Raw genomic sequence first — 18,248 nt, 5'->3', positions numbered from 1 at the left:
TTCACTCCCTTGTCAGATGTGTGGATCGAACCTTTGAGGCTCTTAGCTATGGCAGACTACTTTTTAAATATTTATGCAGATATTTGTCAGGGGGACGGGGACAAACTCTTTTCAGTTGTCCCGTGTGACAGGACAAGAGGCAGTGGGCAGAAACTGAAACACAGGAAGTTCTGCCTGAGCGTGAGGGGGAATTTCTTCCCCGTGAAGTGACGGAGCCCTGGCACAGGTTGCCCAGAGAGGTTGTGGAGTCTCTTTCTGTGGAGATCTTCAAGGCCCCCCTGGATGCAACCCTGTCTACCATGCTCTAGGTGACCGTGCTGAGCAGGGAGGTCGGACTAGATGATCTCCAGAGGTCCTTTCCAACCTTACTGATTCTGTGATTCTATGATTGCTGCATTGCTACTTCTGGCCTAAACCTGTTCTCTTTACTGATTTTAAATATGGAAAAAAGTAAGTAAGAGCAACGACATATCTCAAGACTTCCAGGAAAAGGAGCACCTCTGCCACCTACCTGCCCAATTACTTTCATCTAGCACTTTAATTTTTCCACCCAGCATGTCATCAGTTGTCTTCTTAATGCAAGCCAAAATGCAAGTCCCTAGCCAACGTAGCTGGCAAAGGCCATGCCACTGCAGGTCAGTGCTCTGAACTTCATCTCCAGGCCTCTGGATGAGGTTTTCTCATGTTTTTACTCACACTACAGACACTCATTCTTGCACATCTTAATGCATGTCCACAGCTTTCACTGAAATTATAACCCTGTGAGGTTAAGAGGGCCAACTCCCTTGAGTAAAGTAGCATGTACACCCATTTGCAGGCTTTTCACCCAGCAGATGCCAAGAGGAAGGGGAACCACAGGCCTTAACCAAGAGGTGTTGTGATGGATCGAGCCTCGAGATCAGAGGCAGAGTTACCCGGAGAGAGGATCTGTCACTGCTCCCTTTGGCTCAGATTTAAGCACCAAGAAAAGGGTAAGCAGAAGGTACCCAGGGTCAGGACTGAGGTCCAGCGTGCCTGACTTCTTGTCTCCAAGAGCAGCAAGAGCTGCGTACAGACAAGTGCAGGAAGAGATGAGAAGAGGCGATGAGAGCTGGTGCTCAGCTAAGCCACACGTTGCATCCCACATCCTGGATTCAAACCTCATTCTTGAGCGAAGCTAGTGGCCCTGATCTCCACAAAGCTCTGAGATATGGAGAGCATTTAATGTACGCGCAGACGCAGGCTGTGTACACAGCTGACCGTATTGACCGCTACACAGACACGGGAAAGAGCACCGAGTCTTTTTAAAACAAAACAAATACCAAGAAGCGAGGACAAATTTTAACAGGTCTGGCCCTTTCAAACAAAATACATGATGATGACATTTTCTAAGTCCTCAGCACCGGTCTAGCTCACCTTTTACTGGGATCAACGGCAAAACCTCGCACTGATGCTGAAGGGGCAAAGCTAAACCAACACTTAAAAGCTGAGCATAACTAAAGAGCAAGTATGGTCAGCCGGGGCAGGGAGAGCTTCTCACTAACGATACTCATAACAAATTCCTCCTAATGAATCTTTTTCCCTAGCACAGGGAATCAGGATCACACTGGAAGATCTTTAAAGCAAAGGTTTCCCCTTGGGGTGGAAATCCTTGAGGTTCTGATGAACACAGGGAAGGAAAGATAACTTATGCCCCAGACCTCCAAAGAGCCAGCCAAAACTGAAGGTTGGTCATCTGCCTTCCACGCATCTCTGCCCTGAACTACAGGTTAAAATTCAAGAGCGGGCCAGATGACAGCCCAGCCATGCTGGAAAAAAAAAGCATCGAAACTCATTTGCGATGAGCGGTGATAAGCAGGCCGGGCTGCAGCACCCATCAGTTCAGTAAACACTAATGATGAGGAGAGCACAGACTGTCACTGGTGATAAAGAACAGGCTAAACACTCTATTAGTTTTTCATTTTGTGAATTAATGTTTTTTATGGCGTGTGTACACTCGCTAGTTAATGAATTGTCTCGTTAGAGCTGCCTGCGGAGCTCCTCGTCTGCCTCTGCTGGCAGGCATAAATTTCACAAGGAAATTAGCACTTTTAAAAAGGCAATAACTCCTCTAAAAGTGGTTTGTTTTCCATTAGTTTTTGCAAATATGCAGCCTTGAGAAAGGGAACATCAGGGAAAATTTGTCTCTGAGAGCTAGAGGGCCAGGAAATAAAAAAAAAGGGGGGGGGGTGGGAGGTTCTAGCTCCATCGTACAATAACCCACTGAAAAGCTTGCCTGCCGAGCGCTCTGCTTTAAATATTTTGCATTCAAGTCTGGAGCGGGTGTTTTTTTTAAAAAAAGACTTGATTCATTTAGAAAACTCTAAACAGAAATCCATCTCGCGGGCTGCAGTGCAGATTTTTTTTCAGTGAAGGATGCAAATCGCACAGCTGCAGACAGGACTCGGAGACCTACCACGGCTGTAGACTTTGAACGTGGCAGAATCTCGCTGCATGGTCCAGGGCTCGCTGTCCCAGTGCTCGGCAGCTAAGAAGGCTACTCCACGTTAAACGTTCCTATTTTCAGTAATTTATAATGTATCTTTCCCCTTCGGTACTCCTCTCAGAAATATTACTTCTTGGGCTGAATTGTATCACCTCAGAAGTGACTTGATTTAGAAAGCTTAGTAAAAATCCATTAATCTGCTTTGGAGTTACGGAAGGTATTTTTTGCCTGTTAAATGTTTCCCACCCTTCTTTGCGCTTGGCTAGCCCAAACCAGCCAGACGCTTCACCTGACTAATTCTCATTAAAGACAGGGCGAAATTGCAGCTATGGCAAAGTCAATGGAGACACTTCCATCAATCCGCACGGAGCCAGAAATTCACGTAAAGCTAATTTCTTTCCTCATTAAAGTCAACGGCAGCTTTGTCACTGCTTTCAATAAGCAGAGAAAACCTATTAAAAAAAATGTCAACATTTGTGAGCGCACAAACAAAAACGAGTGAAAGGAAAGCCAAAAAAACCCTCAAGGCTACCTGCTTTGCGAAAGGCACTGCGTCCTTAGAGCTGGTGGAGACTCTTTTAACTTAACTGCTAATAAAGAAGGCTTCACTGCCTTAAAAATAAATATAATGTACACAGAATAAAATTAATGGCATTTCAATGCCATCTGATTCGGAGCATGATGTCCCTGCGGTTAACTCATCGACGAGCACTGGGCAGGAACGCTGGACATTTGTGAAAATTAGAGGAGCCGTGAACACGTGAAGCGAGGCAGCAGAGAATGTCAACAGACATTTATGTGTTGTCTTCATACAAGAGTCTCCCCACACTGCTGTTAGGCTGTGACCTACAAGAACTAAAATTATTAATTTCTTCGGCAGGATAAAAGAATACAAAAGACTGGCATTGGCCACGCACCTAGGCTAATATATATATATATAAAAAACTATATAAAGGGCTGTCAACCTGCATATATGGTTTCCTCAGAATAGAAAAATCAGTGACTGGTATTAGGACACTGTGAGTATAACTAAGCCTTCACATAAAAATTGATGGATCAAGGCATTTTGCTAAGGAATTGGTCAACCGGGCTAGGAAAGGGGGAGACACTTGAGACTGGTTGAGATGCCACCAAATTGCCTACACAAACACAAGCATAAACTCAACTTTTGCCTTTTGCTCTTCAGGCCCCTCCAAGATATTGTACTACCTCTTGCCAGTAAAAGCCAGAAAAATCTGGGTTAGCATCACTGCAAAACTCCTCTGGACAGCAGACATCCTGAGAGGGCTCTACTTTCAAAAGGACTTTAACATCACAGTCTTCTGGGTTCACTGGAAGAGCTATGGTGCTCTTCTTTGCAAAGAGGTGGGGACAAGGTGAGGAGAGTATAACGCAGATCAATACAATTTAGTATGCGCCTTAAGGATCTTTTTTTTTTGAGGGGGTGCTGACATTTATGAATACAACAGTCTTTGGGGGCTGTTTGTTTTTAAATAGGTCGGTTTACAAATCAACAGGAATAGTAGCATGAAAGTCTATGCTGGGAGAGAAACCGGAAGGAGTGAGTCTTTCTTTTCCAACAGGATACAGAGAAATGGATACAGAGAACCTGAATGTCCACGGGAACGATGAATGTTTTCAAGCATAGGGTGAAGAATCGGAAAAGCGTGGAGTCTATTCACAAGAAAGGAGATGGGCACATTGCAAAGAATACCTTAAATTAGTGAACGTTATGATTTGCATCAGCTGCAGCAGACTTGGGCACAGCCTGGCTCTTCCCAGTTCCTGCTTATTTAAGTCATTTGCTGCAAATTCCATATGAAGAGAAATGACAATTAGATGAAAGCAATGCTGTAGCCCACATGCTGTGGGAAAGTTTCCAATATCAACAGTGAGGCCAAAAGTCCAAGTCTGGTCACCTAGTTTTGGAAATGATTTTGATCCATCCACACTACAGCTAAGCTGTTATCTATAACAAACAAAGGAGAAGCACGTGCATCTACTGCTATTAATCTTTGACACCATGAGTCATTTTCTTCAGAAGAGATAAACAGCTCCGAATGCATGAACCAAGTGGTGCAGAGGGCTGGTGTGGACAGCAGGCTCTTTGGAGCTGTTTCCACAAAGACCTTGATTTCCTGGTATTACTCATGAGGGAGCCTCATTGTAAAATAGTATGAATGCACTGCTAATTAGGTCACTTATTTACATGACAATCCCCAGTGTTTAAGGCTAGTGGGTGGGAGGAAAGAATACCAGAGCAAGAGTAATTAGTGTAATCATAACACTAAGCTATGTGCTGACCCCAGGCACCAGATCAATACGTGGGACTGCATCACAACGGTGCGCCTATTGTCTGAGATAAAGGACCATAAAAGCTCAGCAACCAGGTCAGAAAAATGTTTCATTTTCTAACTGTTAAATATTTGATGTAAAGCTTCAAGGCTGGAGAAAGCAGTAACCACTAATCCATAAGAGCAGCTCCACCGCAGACCTTCAAGGAGGGAAAAAAAGGCACTGAAAGGCATGGGGAGATGACTTTCACAAGAAAACAAAAGCTCTTCATTAACTTAGTTGACTGATGCCTGCGTGGTTTTAATCCCTAGGATCCAGCAAAGCAGACCTATATCTGAGTTTTGAAAATTTATCATTAAAATTATAACACAAATCAAAATAATGTCTTAAAGCTCAAGCCCTATCGAAGTCATTGTGTCTTCACTAGATTAGCAGCTCCCTGCCAGTCTCCCTGAAAGTTAGCCTTTACTGTTACTACAGTAAAGTAGCATTACTGCCCCAAACAAATGTTCAGTGCTGCTAGTCCTCCAGAAGCCAGTTCAGCTAGGAGGTGCCGGCTGGATTCTTGTTCTCTGCCTGAATTGCTCTGCTCAGCTCTTGGTCAGCTTTGGTGATGGTATGACATCAAGAGACACAGTTTGGTTTTTGGATCCCAAGGTGACTTTGCTGACTAGGCACTTGCAGATAAAAAAAAGATCACATTTTAATATCTTGGGTCAACCTATTCAATCAGAAATTCTTTAAGAGAAATGGCTCTTGGAGTCACTGATAAAAGGCTCATAAATGCTGTATGTCAGGCTACTGCCAGATACTTAAAACCTCCTCTCTGAATGTCTTTTGAAAGGCCTTTGAGCTCTGACACTGGTCAGGCTTTTACCGTTCTGTACTGGGTAACTCCACGTGCCTTGCTGTATCTGCTGAACCCAAGGTCTAAATATTATCTTAGGAGTTTCCAGCCCATTTGTGGCAGCTCTCCAAAGGTAGGTATATTTGTAGCTTCCAGTAAAGCTTCTTTAGGAAGCTTTTGGTGGGTGTTCTTGATCTGCTCGTTAAGTAATTTAATTAATCAAATGATTAATTCAATGGTGATCACTAATTCAACGGTGATCACAGTGCAGGTGGTTACAATGGTTCAGTTTGGATTGGAGAGATCTGCATTTTGTTGTGCTTTGGGATGGCAAAGTTCTCCTGTCCTTGCTCAGGGGGATTCCCACGCGGGGGAACGCACCACTTGAGGCACATCTGTCATTTCCCGTCTAAACGCTAACCCAAAGCACTCTGTGGACAAAGGTGTTCGTAGTAGCAGAAAGATGGCATTGATCATCTCTGCAACACTCAAGAGACGTCAGCACAGGAACCGGCTGAGCAGTGGGACTGACGAGAGGGAGCTGTGTGGACTGGAGTCACTGCAATGCAGATAAGACGCCCAGGAAGACCTTTTCTTATGGGCTTCCTCTGCTTCTGCTCTAAGCCATCTAGTATCTGAAGGAGCACATCCAGCACCACTTTGAACCAGCAGTTCCCAGACCAAATGAATACATGAGCAGGTCTTCACGTCTTGAGCTTACTGCAGGACTAACCACACCTATGTGGTTAGCACAGGTCATGGGCAGGGTGAACATGTGTTCCCATCACATAGACACAAACTGAGTCACTGTGATCAGTCTGGACGGCAGAGCTGGAAAGGGATCAGCCTGGGACGCAGGCATCTCTCTTCAGACAGTGTGTGCACTGCCTTGAGATGGAAAAAGATGCACACGTCTGCATTAGGAAGGCTCAGAATGACTGAGAAAGGGGTTTGACCAAGTTTTTAGCATTTACAAAGCATAGCACGAACTGTTCAGTCTCTTAAGTGAAACAACAAAAATTAGATGCTCAAGAAGCTAAAATGGAAAGCACTCATTTAGAACAAGTTATATTAAAGCAATAGGACATCATTAGATAATACGAGCCTTCAAAACGTATCTTTTTAATTTAATGGTGGATGTTTTGCATTGGGAAGAAATTTGCAGTTTTTTTCTGGTTTACAAGGAAACGCACTTTTGCTGTGACAATGAAGCAACAGAATTCACTAAGCCCTTCTGCTGCTGAGGTCAGGCACGCGTCGATCGTATTTAATCTGGCTTTTAAATAAGGCTGTCTATTAACCAAAGGTCTCTCCAAAAAAGTTCCCCATAAGCAATCAATACAGCAAGATGTGCTACAAGTTCAGTGACAGACAAAAAGTCCCCAAGCGCTGACTTGTGAAAAATACAGCCACATTTTAAGAGCTGAATCCAGTCCCTCCGAAACACTGGGGTTAAGCACAAAGAGCCATCCGAGTTCACCACCGCGGTGTGGCCTGACTACTCAGTGAAAGGCATCAATTTTACCACCACGTGGGGCCTGATTTTCATTTGTACCGAGGCCCCTTTTGCAGCACTCTGCCAGCAGAAAGGCGCCTTAAAAGTGACCGTAAATTATAGTCCCTTTACTCCGGCAGAGTGGTCTAAAGGGGCTCCACCATCAATTTTTAAAGACCTCACTTTCTCGAGCGTTGCAGGATGCTTCCTATCAGCCATCAAAGCCGATTTCAGTGGCGGGAGGCGTACGGCGCCAGGCAAAGCGACGGCTGCCACGCGGTATGCTAAGTGGCCCAGAATAGTCCTGGTACCGTAATGGCCCTCACTAACCTTTTCAAAGTATTCTGAGATCTGTGGCTGGAAAATGCAATGCAAATGCTGAGTGCTAGCGTTAATAAGAGCCAGCCGGTGGCAGATAAGCTGCGCTGTTCGGTAAAAAGCTGCGACGCCAACCGTTTTTTCTCCCTTTCGCTTCTGGATAAAGCCCCAGCTCATCAGAAAGGCTGCGAGGCCAAGCGCTGCCCATCTGCAGAATGAGCGGTGACAACATCTTCCGGACGTCGTCCTTTGATTCTGGGGGGGAAGTGCCCGCGAATAGCGAAGGTAATGCGCTTTGGAGCAATCCTGGATAAAAAAAAAAGGTCGTTACGTGGATTGCTAATCAGGAGGAAAAGTCCTCAGAACCGCGAACACCTCACACCAAAGTTTCGGCCAAGCTCTGCCCTGATCGCAGTGTAAATCCCAGTGAGTTCTCCTTGCCGGACCCCAAATAAACTTCCGCATTTTATAACACCTTAAAAACACACTAATGGACCAAAATACCTTCTGACAGTGTCCCTAGCCAGACTCAGCTCTCAGGGCATGGCCATGGTCTTTCTACCCTTCAGCACCAACAGATGAAGCCAGCGATTCCTCGGCTTTGTTGCCGGTGTCCTTGTTGCGGTTTCGCTTCTAAGCGCTTCTGCAATCAAATTTGGCAAGTTCCTAACCCCATTTGAGACTGAGGCTGCTAATTTGGAAACTGCTGGATTATAGTCAAATGGCAGTGGGAATTACTAGCGCTCTAGGAAAATTGCCGCATTTCAGAACGAAGCCCACGACAGCAACAAAAGCCGCGCTGCAGCCTAGGGTACAATCTGAACGGCTTTGGGGAGAGGGAAAAAAAGAGATGAGAATCAAACGGGAGATGGCTTTCTCAAGAAGACCAAGAGGGATTTATCTGGCTATTTGCATATTGACATCTGTATCGCTCTGACATACTGGCATCACTTAAATAACCTGCTGCCGGCTGTCGCAGCTGGCTTGATCGCAGAGGCGCGGGCAGGATGGCTCCCGGTCAGCAGGAGCAGTCTGCATCCTTCGAGAGGACGCGCCTTGCCTTCCCCCTAAAAAAAGGGTCCATGCAACGTGGCCGGGGGAGAGCTGCAAAGCCTCGCGCAGTCGTCGGCACGTGCTAACCCCCCTCCTTCCCAGGGCGAGCGTGGCGTTGCCGCGGTTCTCATTCAAATCGCACGTGCAGCTGGCCCAACCACACATGGTAATCAGCTTCGTGCCTAACGCAGGTCGCCGCGCTTCCAGCGAGCGACGGCACTCCGCGTCTGCCAAGCGAGGGGCGTGCAGCTGAGAAACGGTGCTCCACGGTGTTTGCTTTGCTTGCTTGCAGAGAGCAGCAGAGTTAACGCTTCCTTGAGGTGCCCGCGAGTCCACGCAACGGAGGTCCTCCACGCACCAAGCTCCAGCACGGGGCTTCTTCCCCCGTTAGGCAACTACGGCTGAGCTGCAAAACTTAATCCCTTGTAAGCATATTTTTTTTCTAAATATTTAGAGTACAACTTCTCCTTTCTGTCACCGCATGTACAGGATCAGCCTGAAGCCAACCTGAAGTCCGGCTCATGCAGAAGACTTTGAATCTTGCCATTTTAAAGGGTTTTTGCTTCTTGTGGCAACATCCGAGGGAGGCTGAAGGAGACAGGGAGTAGCTGGGGTCAAAAACCAGGAACAGGGCCAAGCTGAACAGTCAAAGAAATCACCAGTTTAGTTTGGTTTTAGAAAAAAACATGTTTCGAAGATCTTCTCTGCAGAAGAAGGAGGGACGAGAGTTTGGGTATGTGCGTGGTTTCCCCTTACAGTAAGGGTCTCGGCTAATTGCTTGAAGCCAGGAGCTGGGGGGCTACGAAAAGCAGCAAACAGCACACAATAAAAAGATGGGTCGTGGCAACACGTGGACTTTTTTCCACCTCTGCCTTCTTTTCAATACCCTAAACCCAATACTTCCTCTCTTGGGGCTCCCTGATGCACCTCCCAACTTTGACTACTTTGAGCCTCAGCATCCTTTTCTAAAGGGATGCTCTTTCCGTGGGCAAGGACATGTCTTTCTTGGGGCTACTGCTAGACCCCTGTTCATTGAGACCAACCTGTCAAGATACTAAAACTCCAAAATTTCTTCATTAAAGACCAGAGCCCACACAGAAAGTGAGGATAACAGACTTGGCGAAGCTTTGGGCACCTGCAAGGACATCTACTTACCGATACACAGACACAGACACATTGTACAAATATAAAACTTCACCTGACTTCCAAAAAGCGACCTAGAAGAGGAAGACGAGTCCGCCTTCATGTGAACGAGTCATTTTAAACGCGGCATTTCAGTCAGCCGGGCATTAACTGCTGACTGGAGCAATTCAAAGTGATGAGATGCCGAACAGGCTTCAAAAGGGTACTACAGCTCGCTGAGCTAATGGCTAATCTTTCACCTTTCTACCTACACACAGCATGCAACGATCCTAAAAACATAAAGATTGTCCCAGCTTCTTCATCATGCTTAATAATTCTTTTTTTTTTTGCAAAATATTCAGAGGGCTTCAAAAGGCTGAAGCTCTGGCAGGGGAAAAGGATGTGTGCGTAACACATCTGCGTACGGCAAGGCAGAGAAAAACAGCAGAGGAAGAGGAGAGGAAACCTCACTCCCATTTTCATATATAACCTATTTTAAATTATTTTGACTACCCCAGTTAATTCAACCACTTCCCGCAACTTTAATCCCCAAATGGTTATTGTTAAGAAGAAGTTTGTAGTCCCTCAAAAGACAAGAGAAGAAGAAAATGACTTTGTCATATCTGACCGGTTTGGAAAATACAAAATCCAATTCTGAGGGAATGCAGATAAGGGGAGAGCTATGGAAGAGCCATCAGCTTAGCAAACACTAAATAATGAAGAATGCAGAGACTGCCCAGCATGATAAAACACTCTATTAGCAAGACTGTTTTTAAATGAGTGATAATTGTGGCACATCCACAGCAAAAGGTTATTGAATTTTTATCTGGAGTAAGGGGCCTTCTGACAGTCTAGCCACAAAGCCACTAAATATAGCCCCTTTTTTAGTAGGTTTCCCAAAAGACTTCCATAGGTGCCCAACCCTGCACTCTTGGTTTCCTAAAATTTATAGCTATGCCCATACATTGTCCATCTATAGTCAAGGAAACTCTGCCAGAAAAGCTGCAGACTTTCTCTGAGGGAGAGTAATGGGGTTATCACCACCATGTCATGGACTTGCTGGAGATATTTTTGGAGGCATTGTACAGAGATATTGTATGGAGGTACTTCTGGAAATGCACCAAAAATTCTGGTCTCAGTAACTCACTGAAAGGTTTGACAATGCCTGGAGTGAGGCCAAGATTTAATCCCAAGGAGCTGGAACAGAAATGGGTCTCTAGAAAATGGTCAAAAACCTGGACACGTGCTTGCCTTCTGACACTTGCCCACCTCTTAACAGCGAGGAAAACTCCCAAAATGTTGGGAAAACACACTTCAGCTACAAAATGAGACAGATACCAGTGTGGGGGATAGCAAATACCAAGACTGAAGAGTGATACAGATAAGATGCACATGAAGTTGTCACCGTAAAGGGAGTACCAGTTGGGCTGTTACTCAACTCAGATCAGCTCCCTACTTTTTCAGTAATGCTTTCATTTACTCATCATCCATTGGCCCAACACGCAGCATGCACAGATGACAAATTCCTACCAGTTAATGAGATTATTACCAGTTAATGGGATTACTGCTCTCATTCAAGCATAGACACCATAATGTAGCACTTATTCCAAATAGTAAAATAAAGCAGAAGACAGAGTTGCTCAAAGGAAGGCAACAGCTGCCCAACAGCTCCAAGTCAGCTCCCGACAGCGAGCTGGGGGAACAGCAGCCTCCAGACTTGTATATAAAGAACCAAGCATTTCAGTTGCATTAAACCTGGGTTTCACATCTGCATGTCTTAAAATTGGGGTTACCAATGCTGAAATCGAGGAACGAGCTAAGAGCTGGGGCAATTTTCGAATGGTTGCAGAGCTGAGGGAGCCCGCTCTGCTTATGGCGATCTGAGTTTGCATTTGGTGAGCTTCAGTAGAAGGTAGGAAAAAAAATCCTTTGTTTAGCCTTACTTGTGGCCAGTTTACTTCCTTCCCTCCCTCCCTCCCTCGCCCTGACTCTCATTAATATGCTGTGGCTAGCAGCAATCAGATGCTCAGAAATTCAGGTGATCAAACCAACATAGGAGAGAATAGAGCAACTCGGGTGACAGCTGAGCGCTGCGGCATTAACATTGTATGACTCTGAAACAATACTAGGTGGGTTTAATTCTCTTCTGCTCCCAGCTCAGTCCAAGCACATTTGTGTTGCTGTTCTCCTCCCGTCCAGGTGGGAAGCAGACAGACATCTCATCTCATTTTTCCTCTGTTCTTTATTCTTTGTATTCTCCCCCCAAAGAATTGCGCTCCCCTGTATATCATTGCAGCTTGCTGGCTTTGTAAACACTTCTGACTTATACCACCACCTCTGCCCCTCGGCACCACTTTTTCTTTCTCCCATACAGACTGCAGTCAGCTCTATTGATGTTCCATTTATGAGAAATATTCCACCAGGTTTCATTTATAACCATGAGGTCAACAGCCACTATCATTTCCTAACACTGCTAGTTCTTCCTCTTGTTTCAGATACTCCTGGCATTTGTATACAGACATTCTAGTGCGTCGGTATAAAGTTATTACAAAGGAAGATGAATTTTTATTGTCAGGAGGATGCTGCCAAGTAAAATATTACACTTTGTGTTTTTATGTTTATTCACGGCTGCGTGTAATATCCTCCCAGAAGCCTGAAAGTCATGCACATACCCTTTTATGTTTGGAAAATATTGATTTTTTTAAAAAATTTGAGTTTCAGCTAGAACTGAAATTATCAATGACGCTTCCACTTCTACTAACTGCAGATGGCTAGAGTGCAACACTTCAGCCAAAAGAACTCCCCCTGTAACTAAAATAAAGTTCTGGGAATAACTATTTGGCTATTGAATTTTAATAGCATTTACCACTATGCTTCGATATTGTTACAAAGGACACGCCGTGAGAGCACAGCACTTCTTGTTGCTTGGCTATCCAGAACTTCAAGTCGAGGTTATAGGAATCTTAAAGCTACCTCTAACATTTGGGGTCTTTACGTGTCAGGTGATGGTATAACTCTGCTTATCATTCTGGATCTCAACAAGGTGATCCAAGACAGCTGGAGTGCATGAGCTCAAAGGCCCCTGCTCTAGGGCAGAGCCATAAGCCATGGGAAGGATCGTCATTCAGCCAGGAGAAGCCAGGAGACTGTCACTCAGCCATAGAGAAGCTCTGCTCTCAAGGGACAGCTACTTCATCTGAGATACAAGACTTGACTGTTTAGCACCAGTGAATCTCCCCCATCGCTTTCTCCCAAAATAAGACCGAGGTGATCTTCAATGCTGAATTCCCATACAAGTTCAGAAGAGCGGGCTGCCCACAGACCTGCTCTTCTGTGACTATCTTCCTCCAGGATCTTGCTCCACTGCAATGTGCTTTTTTGGGTGACAGCACTGCTGCCAAAAAGCAGTCCATCCCCAGTATGTGCCTTGGTACTCTGGTATCCTACCAAGCCACGCAACCTTTTTCTCTGTTAAGCTCTTCTCCTCCTCTACTCTTCATCTACAGCCTTGTGTTATAATTAAACAGATGCTCCCTTCCAGGCCTAGGGCAGCTGCATTTAATATAATCCATCCTGCCTGCATGGAGACAACAGAGGATGCTCCATGTTAGTAAAACACACTACGTTACCTAGCGCAGTGCAAAGTGTTGCAACAAATTTACGGCTGCTTCCTTAGGGCCTGCTTCTGGCACATCACAGCTTTGGGGAACGTCACGGCAGGCAGGTGAGAACCAAACCGTCTGCCCCTAAGAAAAGCTTAGACTGGTGCCAGCTGAGCTAAAGTAAAATCCCCAGGAGTTAATAACAGCAGAAGTGTTAAGAGACGTGGATTAAGAGTTGTTGTACTATTCAGTGTGCACTATCTAAATCTTAACAGCATTTGTTTCTTAGTATACAACCAAAACGCTCTGAAAATGATCAGAATGAAAGGATATGGCATTATAAAGTCTATCTATTACATAAAAGCCTGTTTAAAAAGAGATGGCTGGGAAGACTGCCAATTGAGTTAACTGACTGGCTGCATATCTCAATTTTTTGAGAAGAAAAGAGAGGCGAGTCTGCTACTCGAGCACCCAGAGCACAGCTGGGCAAGCACACTGCTAGAAGGTCGATGAGCCAACGATTTTCAGCTTCTGAGAAGAGCAATAATCACACCTAGCTGCATCCCACGGACCACAGTGCTGCTCCTACGGCATGGGATCGAGGTGGCTGTTAGGTCAAAGACATCATCTTCTGTACGGTGCTGCACCTTCCAAGACATTAATCATGCCAAGGCCATCTGGTGACGTCCACACAACATCGTGGTGCATGTGGCATGCTATTTGAAAAATATTTTGTGCTATTAAAACAGCTTAAAACTTCTTATTAGAAAGGATTTGGTCAGAAAGCGGATTCTGTTCGTGCTGAGCTCGGTTGCTGGTGCACAGCCACAGCCGTGCTCCAAACATGAGCCAGCACAGACCACACCGATAACGGCAATAAGAGGAGAAGCCACGCTAATCATGTCTCTAGTACCAGCCAGCCAGGAAAATCAATATTCTCTGGGGTGAGGAGGGAAAGCTGAACCATGGTGAAGTGAAAAGATCTCGCAGAGGCAATGCAGGCAACCTCTGACAGCCAGGAGCAGAAGAGGGGTCTCCAGGCTCCCACCTCCCTGTCCTCCCCGCACCCCAGCTCAGCAAGGGTTACCTGTGCCTCCGCAGAGCGAACAGCAGTGCCCCACTGATACGTACACCAGGGCACTCCTCATTAAGAGCCGCTCAGCTTCTCCACTGAATTTATTTTATCTCTCTCTATATTTTAAATATTCAGTGAGCTAGCGATGCTTTAAAGAAAATGAAACCTGTCTCAGCACTGACACCCGTTCTTGTATAATGTCACTAGCAGCGACTGCTGAAAAACTCAAGGAAGCCCCAAAAGGCAAGTCAGAACTTATGGGCAAAGTGATGCTCCTTGCATCCTCACCAGTGCCCACCACGCAATCAGAACTGATATCAGGCCATAGCGTTCACCAGAAGGAAGCAGAGTGAGCTGCTTTGCTTTCGATGCTCCTCTGAGCTCCCTGAAGAACTGAGCGTGCCTAGGACAGATGTGTTGAGTGAACTGTAAGCCAGCAGAACCAAACTTTGTCAATGAATGTAAGATCTTTTTGAAATCAAGTACAAAGGAGGTCCCCTCCCACCACTACAGTGTAATTACCTAGGTTTCCACCTCTGAGACAAAGGTGGCCCTGACCCATGGTAGCTACTTACTCTGGGTGGTTGAGAGGCTGGAGAAGGCCACTTTCGTGCGACCAGCCAACCACTCCAGGCTCTCATGCATGTTGGCCAAGGCCTTCAGGTCGCTGACGTCGCGCAGGATCTCCTGCTGGGGGATCAGCTTATCTCCCAGGTTTCCAATGAGAACTTCTGACTCTTTGCCGAAAGCAGCCCTGAAACGCAAACCAAAAGCACCCACGTAAGTACAGTGCAGGGTCGCTAGGGGAAGAGAGCAGCCACACCACTGACAGCGTCGGGCTGGCCAGCGCTGAACTGTTCCAGCGAGTGGTTTTGAGAACTTTGCTAGAGTTTTAAATGTCTCGTTACAAAGAATAAAAAATTCTGCAGTTCACATCTCACTCATGATCTCTTAATTTAACTTTACAACCCATAGCTACAAATTGCAGCCCAACCAACTGCAACACCCCATCCCCCCAGCATTTACACCCATCAGAGACCGGCAGATGCTTTCCACATCTCCTTGTTATATGCATAAATAACATATTGCATATGCAGGTCTTTTAATCTTCTCTTGCAAGTCAATCCTTCCAATCCCGGAATCACTCTTTTTCATATACACATCAAAAGAAATTTACCACAAAACCTGAGGGTTTGAAAGGACAAAGAGCCAAAAAAATGGTTTTGAATATTACTCCGTGCATTATTTTACTAGTATGGATGCAGCATGTGATGAAAAGGGATGACCAAGACAAATGTGTTTACACCACACAATGATTTGTACATAAAATCTGAAGAACTTCCTTCAGGGAAGCCACTTCAGTGTTGCGCTCCATTTTTTTGCCTACAGATTTAGCTTTCTCACTACTCACCTCCGTGAAGAGCTAGTTTGGTAAAGCCCCAGAACTACTTTCATGGCGCACTCGCCTTTTTTGCAGGTTAATCCCAGGAGCAACTCTCCTCCAGAATGACTTTTTGCGTAGCATTCGGATGGAGGATGCTGGGCAGTGCTTCCTACATCTAATTACAACAGCTTCTGGATGAAATATTTTATTGAAAGACTCCAAGTGACGGCACATTTACCGTGGTCTTCAGTACACTGTTCCAATCATTAGTTGCTCTTTTTGTAACAAATTTGCATTCCACTTTCATTCAACTTTGCAAACCTCAACTTCCCGTCATTAGATCTTTTATGAACTTACAATGAGGAATCATGCTGCTGAGCATAATAGCTGCAACGAACTGCAGCAAAATAATTCCAGCCGTGGCATTTTATATACTTTCTAAGTAGTTTTATTGCCAGCATCTCACTAGATTTGTGGGACTTCACTGTCACTTGAGAAAAAAAACAACAACCCTGAAATGGTTTAAAATTGCTCTGCTGAATTCATTAAAAGCACAAAATAAAAATAACCTTCATTAAAAAAATCTCTTTGAGGACTTTCGTCTGCTTGACAACGAAAAATATGTTGCCTCAAGGCTTCATCCCTGGTAGTATGGTTTGAGAGGAAACCTTCTCTAATGGTTACATCTGAGGACTGAGACACAAGAACATCTCCATACTCAAAGGAATATGGCAGCGTTAATTTAGCTGTTCCTCTTCTCCATAGGACGAGATTAATTTTGACCCATTCTGGCTATCTGAAATAATTAAATCCTTTCTGCTCTTTAAGAGAGCCCTAAAAAGCTTTCCTGAGATGAGATTCATACAAGGGGCCGTAAAGCTTCTTGTTCTTAGTGCAACAGTTATTCAAATCTGTTCGTTCCCCGCATTTTTCCTGGCAGCGCCCGCGAACGAAGAAAGGCAAAGCGGCTCATTTCAAACAGGTCAAGCAGGCTTTTGAAGCCAACTACATTAAACCAGGTGGTCCAAGCTCGTACCTGAGGCTTGACCGCTCTTTCCTTGGAAATGCATGATCACACATGCAGGTAAAACCCATTTTTGACTTCCACCCACGTAACAAAGACAGTACTCTCTCTGGTTCTTGGGGAGCAGAAGACATCTTGGGGGTATGTTTTTCCCCTCGGAGCTGACCCACTCCTCTTGATTTAGGCTATCAAATCCCAGGGGCGGCTGCACCAGTTGCTTAGACGGAAGAGTAGGAAAGGAAGCGTGTGGTGAGTCTCCACCTCCTTTAACATTCCTTACCCGTACAAAATGCACTAAAATAAGCAGTTCTTTGCAGACTCCTATTTGAGAGCTGTTACGTTGGTAGGAAATCAAAGCATGGTGTATTTCCTATTTTTACTCCTAGGAGGAATACAAATGAGGTCCTCCATCTGACGCTACACCCTAAACTACCGTTCGGGCACATGTGATTCCACCATTCATCCTAAAACAGCAACAGAAGTTTGTATCAGAAGAACAGCAAGTACATTTGATTGCTTTCTTGAACAAGGATCTTCGTCTGCAGAAACCCTAATTCATTGCTCCACGCAAACTGAAATCTCTAATAGAGATGACCTGCGATGAGAAGGTTGTTAGATGATAACTTTAAAGAGTTCTCGTGGATTCCGGGAATTTAATTTTAAACCTGCTGTTAGCAATTTTTTTTTTGAAGTAAATTTTTGCTAGTGTTCTGGAAACCTGCTTGAGAGAGTAGTCACTACCCGCATGTCTGTCTCTTTCGATACTAAATTTGCAAGGCTAAGCATTTATAAGTTAGGAAATAAAAAAGTGGCAGTAGAATATGCAATCCTAACTCTCTTCTTGTAAATACTTGCATTAGAACAGCATCTTCAGACCTTTGATTCCCATACCATTTCTCCACCAATACCTTTCTTGATACAAATACCTCTGCAAGCGTATATTCCGGACAGGGAGCGAAGAGAGATTTTGAAAGGAAAGTCCCTGTATCCAAAAAGATCTGCAACCACATTACGCAGTTAGTTTTGGGGTTCCCTGAGTTTGCTGGCTCAGTGGGTACCCTCGGTTTGAATTACCGTGACTTTGAAAATTCAGCTCCCGTCCCATCCTACCTCTAAAGCTTCCTTCAAACTTTGCCACAACACAACCCTCCACCCCGCAACTCATGGTGAGCTCTCAGAGATGGAAATTTCCAGTGAGAGAGATGAATATTTCAGACAACGAGAGAACATCACAACGAAGTGGCTCCTAATGGAGTGTTTTACAGAACTCGAACAAAAGAGAACGCTCCATTCTCCCGAGACATCTTCCAGTGTGTATATACCCCTGCTCAACAAGGAGATTAATATTGTATACCAACTGTACAGTGAATAAAGAAAATCCAACTACATTTCCTCATCATCCAGCTGTGGTAGTGCAGCAAGTGCTACCCAGCTTCATTGGCTTTTTAGTCCCCATTCCCGTAGGATTTGTGTGCATCTCAGTAGGGTTCGACCTTGGTCTCTGTTTGGCAGAAGTGGGCTGCACTAGCAAAATCCTTGGGCCAGCAAAGCCCCTCAGGTCTCCCAATC

The 18,248-nt window shown here is 45.1% G+C and overlaps 1 protein-coding gene across 1 annotated transcript in view; it reads right to left on the bottom strand.

Annotated features, from left to right (window-relative positions):
* Positions 1-18,248, bottom strand: part of EXOC4 (exocyst complex component 4) — a 370,959-nt gene that overhangs the window by 45,539 nt on the left and 307,172 nt on the right. The window contains exon 14 of the mRNA XM_085299740.1: positions 14,847-15,025. Within this exon, the coding sequence (XP_085155866.1) occupies positions 14,847-15,025 (179 nt within the window). The remainder of the gene's footprint in view (positions 1-14,846; positions 15,026-18,248) is intronic.

Source organism: Rhea americana, unplaced genomic scaffold, assembly GCF_003343005.1.
Source record: "Rhea americana isolate MKP2758 unplaced genomic scaffold, rheAme1 scaffold_1, whole genome shotgun sequence".
Classification (NCBI taxonomy): Eukaryota; Metazoa; Chordata; class Aves; order Rheiformes; family Rheidae; genus Rhea; species Rhea americana.
The sequence above is the reverse complement of the archived record's forward strand: the minus strand, read 5'-3'. Positions and strand labels throughout refer to the sequence as shown.